The sequence below is a fragment of the Setaria viridis genome, chromosome 2 (assembly GCF_005286985.2).
Source record: "Setaria viridis chromosome 2, Setaria_viridis_v4.0, whole genome shotgun sequence".
NCBI lineage: Eukaryota > Viridiplantae > Streptophyta > Magnoliopsida > Poales > Poaceae > Setaria > Setaria viridis.
In genome coordinates this window covers 15,345,090-15,358,297 of record NC_048264.2, presented here as the reverse complement: position 1 = coordinate 15,358,297, position 13,208 = coordinate 15,345,090, and the positions used below count along the sequence as shown (strand labels likewise).

The following is a 13,208-nucleotide window of genomic DNA, read 5'->3' as shown; positions in this document are numbered from 1 at the left end:
CCTGGCGCAAGGCGCCTTCGGTGTCAGCTGTGCGGGAGGAAGAGTGGGCCGTATGCCCGTATGGGCTGACTGCTCCTGGGCCGACGAGCGAGGAAGTTTGGGTCGGGCCAGAGGTAGCTTTCGGCCTGGGAAAGAAACGAATATGAGAGGGGAAAAGAAAAGAGAAGAAGAGAAATGGGCAAAGCCCCTTTAATAATCTTTGTTGCCCACTTAAATAGATAATATATCCAGAGATTAAACCTTAATCTAAAACTAATTACGCACTGACGAACTTACTCGAATTCTGCAAATGGTTTTTCCAAATTCATTTTCCATACAATAAACACGATGCAACGATGCATCAAGCAAGATTTATAACCTATAATTGCTTAACAATTCATTTGTAAAATATTATCTACTCTTGCTCATGATTTCTACCAGAATTATAACTACAGCTAGTATGTTTCTATCAAAATTTTAGATTCTTGCAAAATTAGTAAATTAGGGTGTTACAGTTTTAAAGAGTACCTAAATAGAACATGTAGAGCTGCTGAAATACTTTGACTTCATTTCGCTTGCAGATTTCTGAACGGATCAAAATTGTTGATTTCTGGCAAGTGTCAGCAGAGAGTGCCCAGTTGATATGCTGGTTTCAAACTTCTATTTAAATTATGGATATTGCACAAATCAGAGGCTATGTTCCAATAAGAGTCCGTAGCAGATCAGCGCATGCACTAGCAGCAATTGGGTCATTGGGTGCAAGTGTTCGTGTTATAGGTACCATATCAGATGACTCCATGTATCCAGTACCTTGTTGCCATCTACTCCCTCCGTTCCAAATTGTAGGTTGTTTTAATTTTTTATGCATAATTTTTACTATACACCTAAATATAATGTATATCTAGATGCATCATAATATTTATGAATCTAAAAAAATCAAAACGATCTAGAATTTGGAAGAATTTGGAACAAAGTAAGTATTATATTGATCAAATATTAAGATATTTTTGTGCAATAACATGACCTCCGGGTCAAGAAAACAAGAGCAACCAAATAATACAGATTTTGCAACGTCGTTACATATTTACAAATCGATTTGCTTGCGAATGCAAGCACACATTTGGCGCAAAATATGCCAAATTGATGGTGCTCCATTTTCTTCATACACTAGTACACCTACTGTACCCAGCCAGAACACAGTACAGCAACCAGTACAATCCACAGCATACACGAGCAATTTAATTGAACGTTTGGGCATGCTGCTGATACAGGCTACCCTATATACATATTTACATAGTCTTACTGTCATCGAGTAAAGATGTAAAGGCGTGCGTCCTAAGAGCTACTGTGCATTCCCTGCTGGGCCCTGAGAAACCTCATTAAGTCAACATAAACGTCGTCTTTTGCCTTCATGCTCATGATGAAATCAATGTGGCCATAGTCACCAATGTACAGCAGTTCTGGCGTGGACCTCAACTCTCTGATGGTGTGCTCAACATCTGTGATGTCAGCCAGTGCATCAAGACCTCCATATCCCATCCATATTGGCAGTGATTCCGGTATGCTGCTTAGATCGAATGGAGGAGGGTGCAGCTGGCCATAGCGCCCTAGGTTCCCCACCCATCCGTAGTCGTATTGTGCAAATGTGCCTTTCCTAATCACTGCATGGCGAAACAACAAAATGATTTGTGTTAGAATGAAATTATAAACAATAATACACTTCAGTAGCACTGACAAATAACAAATCGACAATACCTTGCAGGCTTGCACTATTGTGGTGTATGATTTGCAGAAACTGCAAACTGTATAGACAATTTAAGAATCAGACAAGAAAACATACTCTGGAAAAGATGACGCAGATTTTTTGTTGACGATGGATGGGGTTCATACTCCAAATAATAGTCAATCCGGGATGAATTGAAGCAACAGTTTTCACCTAAAATAAAGGGTGTTTAATTTTCCAAATAAAGGGTGTTTAAAAATTCAACAAATCATACATCAGACCAAATATGCCACAGCACATAAGCAAACACACTAAAATGTTTAATTTTCCATTAACATTCATTCCAGTGTGATCAATCCGGGTCTCTGTATGGGGATAACATTGATGTAGCCTTCCAATAAAGATAAATTAAAATATTAGACAGTTGATTTTCTTTGAAGACCCTAATTTGTGTGCCACCGTATAAGAAATGCTAAAAGAAGTAATTGTTCGTTTGCTGTACCATACAAATACCACCACTATTGAAGATTAAGAGTTTATTATTCTTAGAAATATCTATTTGAAAATCATGATGATTTTTCAAATCGAAGTGTGCTATGTTGCGACCTAGTGCATGCTCCAAAATCAGTCCTTCCTTTCATCACACTGAAGAGAAGCTTACTGGAAATTATTTCCATCCTTTGCTCAGTAAACTAGCTACTTGCTGACGAAATGTCACTATATAGATAGCTTTCAGCACTGTCTACATGTAAGAGTTATTCATTCAGCAAAAAATGCCACCAACTGCTTAAAGCACAGTCCCATTCTAAGCGCAGAAACTCCTTTGCTCCAACAACTCTCCTCAAGTATGGCTGTGTTTTTTATGGAGCCTCACCGAATTTGGCTTCAGTTTTGGTCCTGACAAGAGATGAGTTGAAAATGTGGGGCTTAGCAGGGGTGCATGGTATTTCCTACCGAGTGGCCCTAGCGCCTGAGACAGGCCTGGTTTTAGGTCTGGGGTCAGCTAGTTCTTGGATCACGGGCAATCTTGTAACCTGACTAGTACGAGTGTTGGGTGCATGCCTTCGGGCATGTGTTTCTGTGGGTGTGTTTGTAAGGGTTCTCTACCCTTTTCTTCTTCTTAATACAAAGATACACAGCTCTCCTGTGTGTTCGAGGAAAAAACAAAGATGTGCGCCTGACACCATGCTGAAATACTTCAACTTTACCTTACAGCCTACTCCCTATGCAACTGTACAAGTTGCATGATGTATCCCATCCTATGAATTTACCAAGTACTGGGCTAATTCTCCTCTTCATTTTTTTTTTGGTGAAACGAGCCATCAGTATGTGAAGTTGATTCTTTGCTTCTTATGCAACATAAAGCTGCATGGCTCCATGAAAAGTGACTAGAGGTGAATGTGTGAGAGAGGACACTAAGTGAAATTTTTAGGGAAGAATGGGAACATGGTGCTTAACTAATCCTTGAGTCAAGCAAGTCGAGAGGCATAGGCTATTATGTCTTTGAACTGCCTCACTGTCCAGGAAACAATCTATAGGCCTACTACATATGTAGAAATTTTTATCAAAGGGTGAAGCTAATGTGAAAGGATGTTTGTGCATCTTCCTGGAGCAAAAACACAGACAGGGGCAAACTCAGAGGTCAGAATCACACATGCATGCATGCACCCATATACTAGTGCAGTTGAAAATGTATAAGCTCAGAAACACTTCAGAAATGCAGCCCATCTTCTGATATATATATAGTTGCCATGTATCTAGGGCGCTTGGGCCTTGGAGCCAGCCCAACAGGGTCAGCACATGGTCCAACAAGCCCAACCCACCCACAAAAGGGGCGTGCTACAGTAACCGCGGGTACTGAAGCACAGCTGCCGCCGCGAGCCCGTCTAGGTTAGGGTTGAGGAAGAGTCTAGAAAATAGGATTGCTTGTAATTCAAGTCGAGTTAGATTTGCTTGTAATTCAAGTCGTCTCCTCCCCATAAATATGAGGGGAGGGGCAATAGATTCAATAAAGTAGGAAAAGGGCTTAGTCCCATCCTACCTTTTGCTAAGGTCATCTAAAACAGCCTCCTAGCCTCCTGCGCCTCCCCCTAGGTTACTGTTCACGTCGTGAACAGTAACACCTCCACACCGCTGACCCTCCATGGCCGCCGGCCACCCTCTCCTCCCTCCCCAATAATCCACATATCCTTTAAGCATGGCAGCATGGATCATAAAATGAAGCAAAGTGGCAGTCATTCAGCATTGTAGTGCTTATATATATTACAGAGGCCAGGGGTGGAAGATGGTTATGGCCAGGGCTTTTGTATTTTCCCTTTGAGTAACAGTGGTTTGTGCAAAGTAATTAGCCACTTATATTGCTAATGGTTGACACATAATGTTATGTTCCTGATATATTGGGAATGCCAACATTCTACTACTCTACCAAGCATAACTTATCTTCGGACCATATACATTAGGATTCTCAAAATCTCAATCAATGCAAATTAAGATCTCAAGTAGTAAATAAGAAATTTATGTGGCAATGCAAACCTGTTATTGAAGATAACATACTGTTGCAGTCCAAACTTTCAGCATCGCACAAAGAATCTAATATTTGTACACCCATTTCGCTGCTCATGGAGTCAGTTAAATAAGATTATAATCACACACAAGGGAAAAGGAGAAGTCAGGTAAAGAGGCGCCGTACCTGCGGAAGTTCAACTGATGGATACCCATAGTAATAAGCATCTGTGGAAAAAGGGCACCTTAAGTCAGTTCAGAAAGTTGATGGCATATACTTGGTCGATTTTTTTAGAGCATAGTATATCACCTGGTCAAGATGCATGGCAACTGCTCTAAGAACAAAACTAGCACTGACGTGATCAAGGTAAGAAATGGGGCAAAGAAGTGCAGCAGAGCTAATCATTTTTACTATTTCAGGCTTTGTAAATGCAGCCAGACCCATAATAGTTCCCTACAGAAACCAATGCTTGTTAGTTATATACTGGCAATAGTTGACTCATCAAACCCAGTAGCAGGTGTACCTGTGAATGTCCCACATAAAAAATTTTAGACTGTGTAACTGTATAAACATAGCTTAACATTGCCACAAGGTCATATTCAGCGAGGTCTTGCCAACTCCAATCCCAGAAAAGCTGCAAAAATTGCCAGATAATTCAGTAAGATCATACAACAAACCATATATTTGATCACAGTTAGAAAGCACTTCATGCTTCATGGTTGTTGCTTAAAGCACCATAGGCACTAGACTGGCGTTCCATATAATCTTATCAAAATAATTGCACAGATCTATTTTTCTTTAGTGGCTTCCACCTTCCAACATAGTCTCACTCCCATCATGTTTTGCTAGCATGCAGTTCAGTGATTGGAATGTCGGGAGGTTTATAATTTATGTTCTTTGTTTATGGAGAGTTTACAGTGTGACTTCCTATTGGAGTACATTCACCTTGTCATGAACAGAGAGAGTAGAATGGCCTTTACTCCAACGTGTACCACGGACATTTCCAATCCAAACATCAAAACCATTATCAGCAAGGATATATCCAAGCGACTGTTCATTGGAGTTTATGAACCACGTGTCTCCACCCTGTCCAGGATTTGGAGAAAGTAAAACAATTTGAGAAAAGAATGATGGCAGGAAAGCAAAGGTAATGTCATGATGTAACTGAAGCTAAAAACTACATTATCCAAAGAAATATTCAGATATGTCAGGGTGACCACAATCTTGATATGATAAGGTCTATATCCAAAAAAAATGCATATGGCTGAACAAGAAGAAACCTGAAAAAGACCATGCTGAAGAAAAACTGGAGGTCCAGCATTATCTGCTACTCGATTTTTGCCATGCGGAATATGCTGGAGAGACAAAAGGAAGCCATCACCCGTTTCAACCTGCAAAAAAGCTAAGTTAACATCCTTGAGAATAAAAAAGAGCAGCAGACAGACTTAGCTAAATTAGTAACAGAAGAGTTTTCTGTCAGAGATTAGACTTCTTACTAAATGAACTTAAACAGCAGGAATGGTGGAAAAACACAGAACGCAAGAAGATGGAATGGTGGAAAAACACAGAACGCAAGAAGGTGGTCATGATGTTAAGGTTCTTGGCAAATTTCCTCCAAGAAAAATCAAGTCTTAATAAGTTCTGATCAGTTACAAGCTTACATGAGAAACAAGATAAAGATTCAGCTCCTTTTTCCCTTAAAAGAAAAAAATAATTGCTTGAAGAAAATTGGCTTGCAGCTAAACATCAGAAAATGGTCCAATATATTTAGTAATTACAATGGGGATGCCATTATCCTGTAATATGACTTGAATAGTTGGCACGAGTAAACTGGTTGTGATGAAGCTTAAAGAGTGAACAGGCAACATAAAACCATGGAAGGCATGTGACGCAACATAGAATATAAAAGAGCGCACAAGCAAGCCCATAGGTGTAGGAGATGAATGTGAGCAGCATTTGGTTCACGTTTCACAGTTTGCACGTGCACGCAGTGGTTCCCAGATGTTGTGATTGCGACCACAAGTTTCTTGTCCCTTGAAACTGGGCCACAACACTCAAATTAGAAAAGTGTACGCAAAGTCTGTCAGAAATATTGTTGTTTGCTTGGAGTGGAAAACAAGGATAGAAGCTACTTTGCTCTGATTAGTGTAGATGAGTTAGTAATGGAAGCCATTAGCTTATCTTATTGAGACATGCCTTCACATGTTGCCGTTGCGTTCCGTTTCTCGGAAAGGGACCTGAGACGCAGAGTTCGGTGGTCGTAGGCAACTCCAATTCGAGTCCCCGCTTTGGGCTTTGGTTGGGTAGTCAATGGCAGGGACAAGAAACACTCGATGTCTTGCCTCTCTGAAATCAATCGTCACCTAGTCATGGGCAATCAACCGAACCTGGTTGGGATGCTAACGATTCGGTCCCGAACAATCAAGCACAAACTAAGAAAGAACCAATCCTCGGCTGCAAGAGACAGGAAGAAAACGAAGAAATCAAGAACAAGCAGAGGGAATGACGTACGTACGGTGTGCTCGGTGCACGGGTAACCCTGCGGCAGGAGCAGCTGCTGGCAGAGGCCGCCGGCGGCCGCGCGTGGGGGGACGCGTCGCAGCGCGTCGGTGGCGAGGGAGGCGCGTGCGCCCCCGGCGAGGAAGCAGAGGAGCAGGAGGAGGTGGTGGTGGCGCGGGGCCGCGGCGAGCGCTCCTCCTGGGCCCACCATCTCCGCCGCCGTTTGCTTCCTCCCCTGTGGAGAGACTGGGGAAACTGGGGAATCGGATTTGGATGCACCCGACGTCCCGACCAGACGCAAACCGGATGGACCAAAAGAAAGGAAAAGGTGCGTTTTTAATGTCCGGTTTAGGGCGCCTTTGGTACAGCTCCAAAAACGGCTCTTGGAGCTGTTTTTGCCGGAGCCAAGCCAAACACCAAAAAAGAAAAAGGAAACGGCTTCGACCGAGAAGCACTCCGAAGCCGGAGCACTTTTTGCGCTGCACGCACGGAGCCGGAAAATTGGGCTCCAACGGCTCCTTCCCACTTGCGCCAGGGAGATGGCCCACAAGTTTCTCAAAATTACACCAATTGCCACCGCAAATAACAGAGGCGCTAGGCCTTCAGGCCTCCGCACGCGCTTTCTCTCGCCCCGTGCCGCTTTCTCACCTCGCGCAACAGCAGCGCCGGCCGCGCCATGTCCCAGGGCCGGCGCCCAATGGCGGCGCGCAGGGAAGGTCCTCCGGGCAGTGAAACCGGCGGATCGAGCCTTGCTGACCTCGATCCGGGGGTTGGGGGCGGCAGAGGCGCCGCATCTCAGCCGGATGCGGCCCTTCCCGGACTGGCAGTGGCCGGCCAACGGCGAGCGCAGTAGGCGGCCGGCCAGTCCGGGGGTGAGACGGCTCACCAAGCATCGACGGCGGGCGGAGGAGTGTGGCCCGGCGGCGGGGCCCCCTGTGCTGTCGGCGGCGCCCCCCTTGCTGTCGGCGGTGGGCTGCTTGCTGGTTCGATGGCGGGCGGCGGAATGGGGCCAGCTTGGTGGAGCAGCACAGCGGCGACCGCAGCTCTCGGGCCGAAGTGGATGTCTAACATATTGGCGGCGGCGCCGGCGGCAGCATCGGCGGCGAACGAGTTCGAAGAGGCAATGTCGGTGCCAGTTTGAGGAGCCTCTGCTCGCCGTGGAGGAGGACGCGGTGGCCGAGCACCTAGAACACCAGCGCCGATTCCTGCTGCCCCTATAACCGTCGATGATGGAAGGTAAAAGTTATTGAGCTATTTTTTTATCCCAGACAACCCACAAAGGGAAGTCTCATCGAGCTGGGTTTAGAAATTTTAAGGAATTACAATCAAAAGTCTGTGAGATTTGTAATTGAGTAATTGAAGCATCCTGAACAATGTACTGCAAAAAGGGTAACCTGCAGAATTTACTCAAAAATACTTCTATGAAGGCATCATAAGTTGATTTGTTTCATCTCTGAAGGGAACATACACACTTACAGAAATTAGTTTGATGCATCTTGTCCAGTAGTAGTCCAATCTGATATCCTTCTTAAGCCTTGAAGAGATGCTTTACCCTATTAATTTTTAGCCATCTTATTTTTGAGTTTTGAAATAAAAATTCATACCTGGCAAATAAAGCACTGAGGCGTCGGAGGCGCCATAACCGAAGCATGTTAAGCATCCTATAGGCAAGACCATTTGCGTCCTTTTTAAATAGTAGCCCAAATGATTGATACGGAATTGTTGAACAAACATCAAATATGAACCAGGAGGAGATATATCTGCATACAGGCTATTCTCAGTTTCATGGCAATTGTTATTTTTAGTGCATGCTTCTAGTAGGTATGACATAGTTAAGATGGAGATGCTGACCTAGCTGCAATCCTTTTTTGGATTATCCACTAGAAGATACGACTTCTGATCCAGATATGCTATAAAAAAAAGTGAGAATGATATCTATTGCAAAGAAGCTATCGATAATGTTCTCAACCAGAAAAAGTTCCCATGAGAGATGTCTCAGAAATTGTATGTCTTACTTGTTATTTGGTGCTTACGGTACTGATTTGCAACAGAGACGCCACTTGGTGTGATGAGAACACTAGAATAGTCTGTGAGATTTTTGCAGACGAAGTTCAAAAAGGAAATCGATCAAGTACTCATTTGAATAAGACAGGCTATAAGAATGTCATCCAAAGGTTTCATGAGAGGACCGGTACTCTGTATACTAGAAAACAATTCAAGAATAAATGGGATAAATTGAAAATTGATTATGGAATTTGGAAGCAACTGACCAAGGAGACTAGCATAGGATGGGATGAATCAGAAAAAAATATAGTTATGCCAGACAGTTGGTGGAAGGAAATAGCAAGAGTAAGTGCAAGTTATTTTTCATGCTTAACAATGTTCCATTGTTTTGGTGAATGATTTATTTCCATACTGATAATTATTCCTTGCATTACAGAAAGTAAAGGGATGTACTAGATTTAAGCACAGAGGGCTCCAAAATGAGGAAAGCTTGGGAATTATGTTCGAAGATCTTCGTAACACCGGGGATGATCATTGGTGTGCTTCTAGTGGTGCAAGACCTTCTCAAACAAATTTGGATTGTGATGCTTCTCCCATTAACCTTGATGATGAGGATGAAGCTGACAATGACGATGACAGTGAACCAGAGGAGGTGACACCTACTAGTGTGAGAGGGAAGAGAGGTAGAGTGGCTGATAACAAGAAGGGAAAGAAACCTAAGACAAGTGGAGGTCTTTGGTTTCAAGAACAAATGGGCAAGATTGTGGAGATGAATGAGCGAACAACTGCATCCTGTGAGTCCATTGCGAAGAGGGAGGACAAATCTGGTTGTTCAATCCAGGATGTCATGGCATTGGTGAAGGAATGTGGTACTGTTCTAGGAACAAATGAACATTTCATTGCATCACTTGTTTTTACCAAAAAAGCTGAAAGAGAGATGTTCATGACATTGGACACACCTGAAGAGAGATTTGATTGGTTGACTAGAAAGCATGATTGGATGACTAGAAATGATGTGCCTAAGTAGAGCAACCACTGTATCCTTGCAATTAGTGCTATTTATTTGTTGTTCTAGTTTAATGGTTTGTAATATGTAGGCTTTGTATGACTTTCCATTGCTACTATTTGGAGTTGTAATAATGATATTGTTTTAATGATTATTCTTTGTGTAATGAACAGATCTGATTATTCTTCTCATGAGACTGATGAAAGTGATTCTGATGATGATGAATGGACTGTGAAAACTCTTGCATTGTTGAGGGGTGCTCAAAATATTCAATTTATGACTGCTATGTGTGGCGGGCTCCCTTCGGATCTACTTGGTTAAACATGGTTAAGTCGCCTAACATGCGACACCGATGCCTTCGCCAAGTTAACACGAAGTGCCGTCGGATTTCCTCCGATTTAACCACTTGAACAGGACCGAGTTAGCAAACTCACACGAAGGTGAGTGGTTCCAGAGAATACAACAAGTCCACCGAGTTAAACAACTTGACCATTTAGTTTGGTTATAAAGCAACATCAGAGTTTTACAAGGTTCAAAAGAAAACAACAGAAGGTAAAACAGCAAGCGGAAGCTAAACGCAGGGGTCGGACGTCCTTGGTGAGGCCAGCCAAGACATCAGTGATCCCTCTCCTCGCCGTCCGAGGAGGGATCCCACTCGACCGTCCAACCCGGAGGGAGCTGGGGCGGCCAAGTGCCCACGGAAGAAGGCTCGGGAGCAGCAACTTCACCTGTAAAACAGGAGCCACAACAAGGCTGAGCTACTAAGCTCAACAAGACTTAACCGACAGGGAGTAACTACTCCACCACTTCTAGACATGCAAGGCTCTTTGGCTGAGGGGGGGGTTTGTTGCCAAGAAGCACTAAGTGAAACCCTATTTTCAAGTTTTAGCTCCGGTTCTAAGTTCATTATCCGGTCTAAGTTTTGCAACCTATTCTAAGCAATCATAGAACCAACCAAAGGTATATATATCATCAACAAAACCATGTCATCAGATGCCTTATTTACTCAGGGTGACATAGCGATCAAGCAGTCTCAAACTGTGAGAGGCAGACGAATCGATTCGAGTTTCTTAACCATGCATGGCGAACCTAATCTCACGACATCCGCGCACCACAAGGGCCGCTTCTGTGTCGGCCGTCCCCATCAATTCCCAGGCGCGTGTCAGGTCCAAACTTCCCTTGGCATGCAATGCTCTACAGTCCCGGCCTCTATCGTACTGTGACTGCACTTGCACCCACATGATGCACCATGGGAATCTCGTTCCAGGGACAACAGGGGTATAAGCCACGCCCTAGTTCAATCAGGTACTAGGCTTCCCCATCCCATACTAGGTATGAGATTAGTACCTTCAAACACTTGATCACGAACACCACCACTGTCGGGCCTTAGCAAGTTTCATAAACAGACGGGGCGATCAACCGACCACCAAAGAGTTACCTCAACCCTGCCCCGTCCATCGTCCTTATAGTTGTAACAGAAGGGTAGACATCCAACTCCTACAACTCGCGAGTGACAGGAAATCACTCGGCTTTTACCGTCTCCTATTTAAGCAAAGCATCTACTCGGTCCAACAGCTAGTGTTCAGATCATGGGAGCTAAGTCATGCATCTAGGGTTCCAACCAACTCCTATACGTAAATGCACAAGCATGTTTAAGGAAGGCATGCGCAAGTTTGGCAAAACATAGGGGATTCATGCATCCGGGGCTTGCCTTCAAGCGAGAAGGAAGGAAGCTGCTCTTCTGCTTGGGCGGCTTCGGCTTTTGGGGGCAGGAGCTCAGCTACACCGTCGTCTTCTGGCGCCGGGTGCAGCTCGTAGTAGCCGTCGGCGAGACGTAGCTCTACACGAATGCAATGCAAGAGTTAGCATAGACGGTTATTTCAACAGCAACACTTGCAAGTATGAGCCCAGAAACTTGCAACAAGTAACAGGAGGGTGGGGAGGTTCAAAGGAGTTTGATGGAGATCAAGAGGTAGGGGTCGGAGGAAGGAACTTAGGATCTGACCCTTAATCTCGAGGATTTGGTGTGCTAGGGGTCCTCAGACTCAACGCTGAAAGGTCTCCAAGTTTTACACATACACCCTCGGTTCGAAGAAAAAGATACAGCTGAGCCCTCGGGCGAGGCGGAGAAGGGTCGGCGGAACAGGCAGGGTCGGGCGAGACGGAACCGGGGTCGAGCGGATAAGAGGGGTCGGGCGAAGCGGACAAGGGTCGGCAGAACAGGCGGGGTCGGGCGAGACGGAAAAGGGGTCAGCAGCTTACCTTCGTCTTACAAGGAAAGCTTGGGGTCGGGAAAGAGCAGGTTCTGGCGGAGGAACTGGAACACTAAGACTTGCAGCGAAGATGTCCGGCGGTGCTCCGGCGGCGGCGGCGCTTCTTGTGGATCACAAGTAAGCTCTTACGCAGCACGGAGGGGCAAGCAGCTGGGTGGATTGGGGGAAAGCGGTGTGGAGCGGAGAGGAGGGTTCCTTAGGGACTTAGTGGGGTGACGCCGTGAGCTCGAACAGAGAGCAAGAGAGATGGCAGCTAGGGCAAGGGAAACTCCGGCGGGGCTCGCGCATTCCCTTTTATAGCGGCGCGGGAGTGAGAAGGGGAGCGGCGCGATTGCCGGGGAAGACGCAATGGAGTGCTCTGCCCGGGCGGCGATTGAGCGACGAGGGCGGTGGAGCAGGACTCCGGGGATGACGCCGGCGGTCATTGGGCACTGGCGTCGGGGCGGCGCAGGCACGGGTTTGCCAGTGGTTGAGATTTGGCAGAGGCGGGCGTCGTCGTGTGGTGGATCTGATGGAAGTGACCGGGAAAACGGCGCTAGGAACGAGGGCGCACAGGTGAGAAGACAGGCGGCTGCGGGCGCGCGGGCAAGCGCGGAGCAACAGATTGTCGGGCGGCTTCTGACAGGGCGGGAAAAGGAGCTGTCGCTGCCGTGGTCGGGGTTGGCGGAGGAGGGATCGTCGTGTAGCGAAGACCGGGCGGCGCGACTGTGGCGAGGTGACGGAAAAGACGGGCGACATTGGGCTCTGCGGCCGGGATCTGGCGAGGTGATGATGGGCGCGGGCGGCGAGGTGCTGCAGAAAGGTTACAGAGGGGCTTCCGCTGCAATTGGGGAGGAGGGCGCGAGAATCCATTTGGTCGCGGGCCGAAGACGAGGCAGAGCGGCGAATGTCGGAGGAATTGAGCCACGCGACGGGGGAACTCTGAAGCGAGCATGCAACTCGAGTGCGCCTGTCGTGGGGGATCTGGGAGAAAAGATCCCGTGGGCCCACCGGTCAGATTGAAGGGAGGTGTTGGGGAATGACTCAGAAAGATCCGGCGGGTGAGTTGGGGTCGGCGGGGTCGGAACTGGAGGCCAGCGGAGAGGGGTCGGGTCACAGGGGTCGGGATCGGACTGGAGGTTGAACACTTAGGCTTGGAAAACTAAGACAGGTGATCAGGGGCTCAGATTAAGATTAACTCGAGAGATTTTTATCCGAGGCCGTCACAGCCTACCCCCCTTA

The 13,208-nt window shown here is 46.2% G+C and overlaps 1 protein-coding gene across 1 annotated transcript; it reads right to left on the bottom strand.

The window, feature by feature from the left end:
- Window positions 1-1,010: 1,010 nt before the first annotated feature.
- On the bottom strand, window positions 1,011-7,011 carry LOC117845667 (triacylglycerol lipase 1). The gene is made up of 9 exons (XM_034726731.2): window positions 6,721-7,011; window positions 5,486-5,596; window positions 5,151-5,291; window positions 4,729-4,839; window positions 4,515-4,658; window positions 4,392-4,432; window positions 4,235-4,314; window positions 1,820-1,915; window positions 1,011-1,640 (listed from the first exon to the last, which is right to left on the bottom strand). The coding sequence occupies exons 1-9, from the start codon at window positions 6,913-6,915 to the stop codon at window positions 1,315-1,317; spliced, it is 1,245 nt and encodes a 414-aa protein (XP_034582622.1). The 5' UTR covers window positions 6,916-7,011; the 3' UTR covers window positions 1,011-1,314.
- Window positions 7,012-13,208: the final 6,197 nt, after the last annotated feature.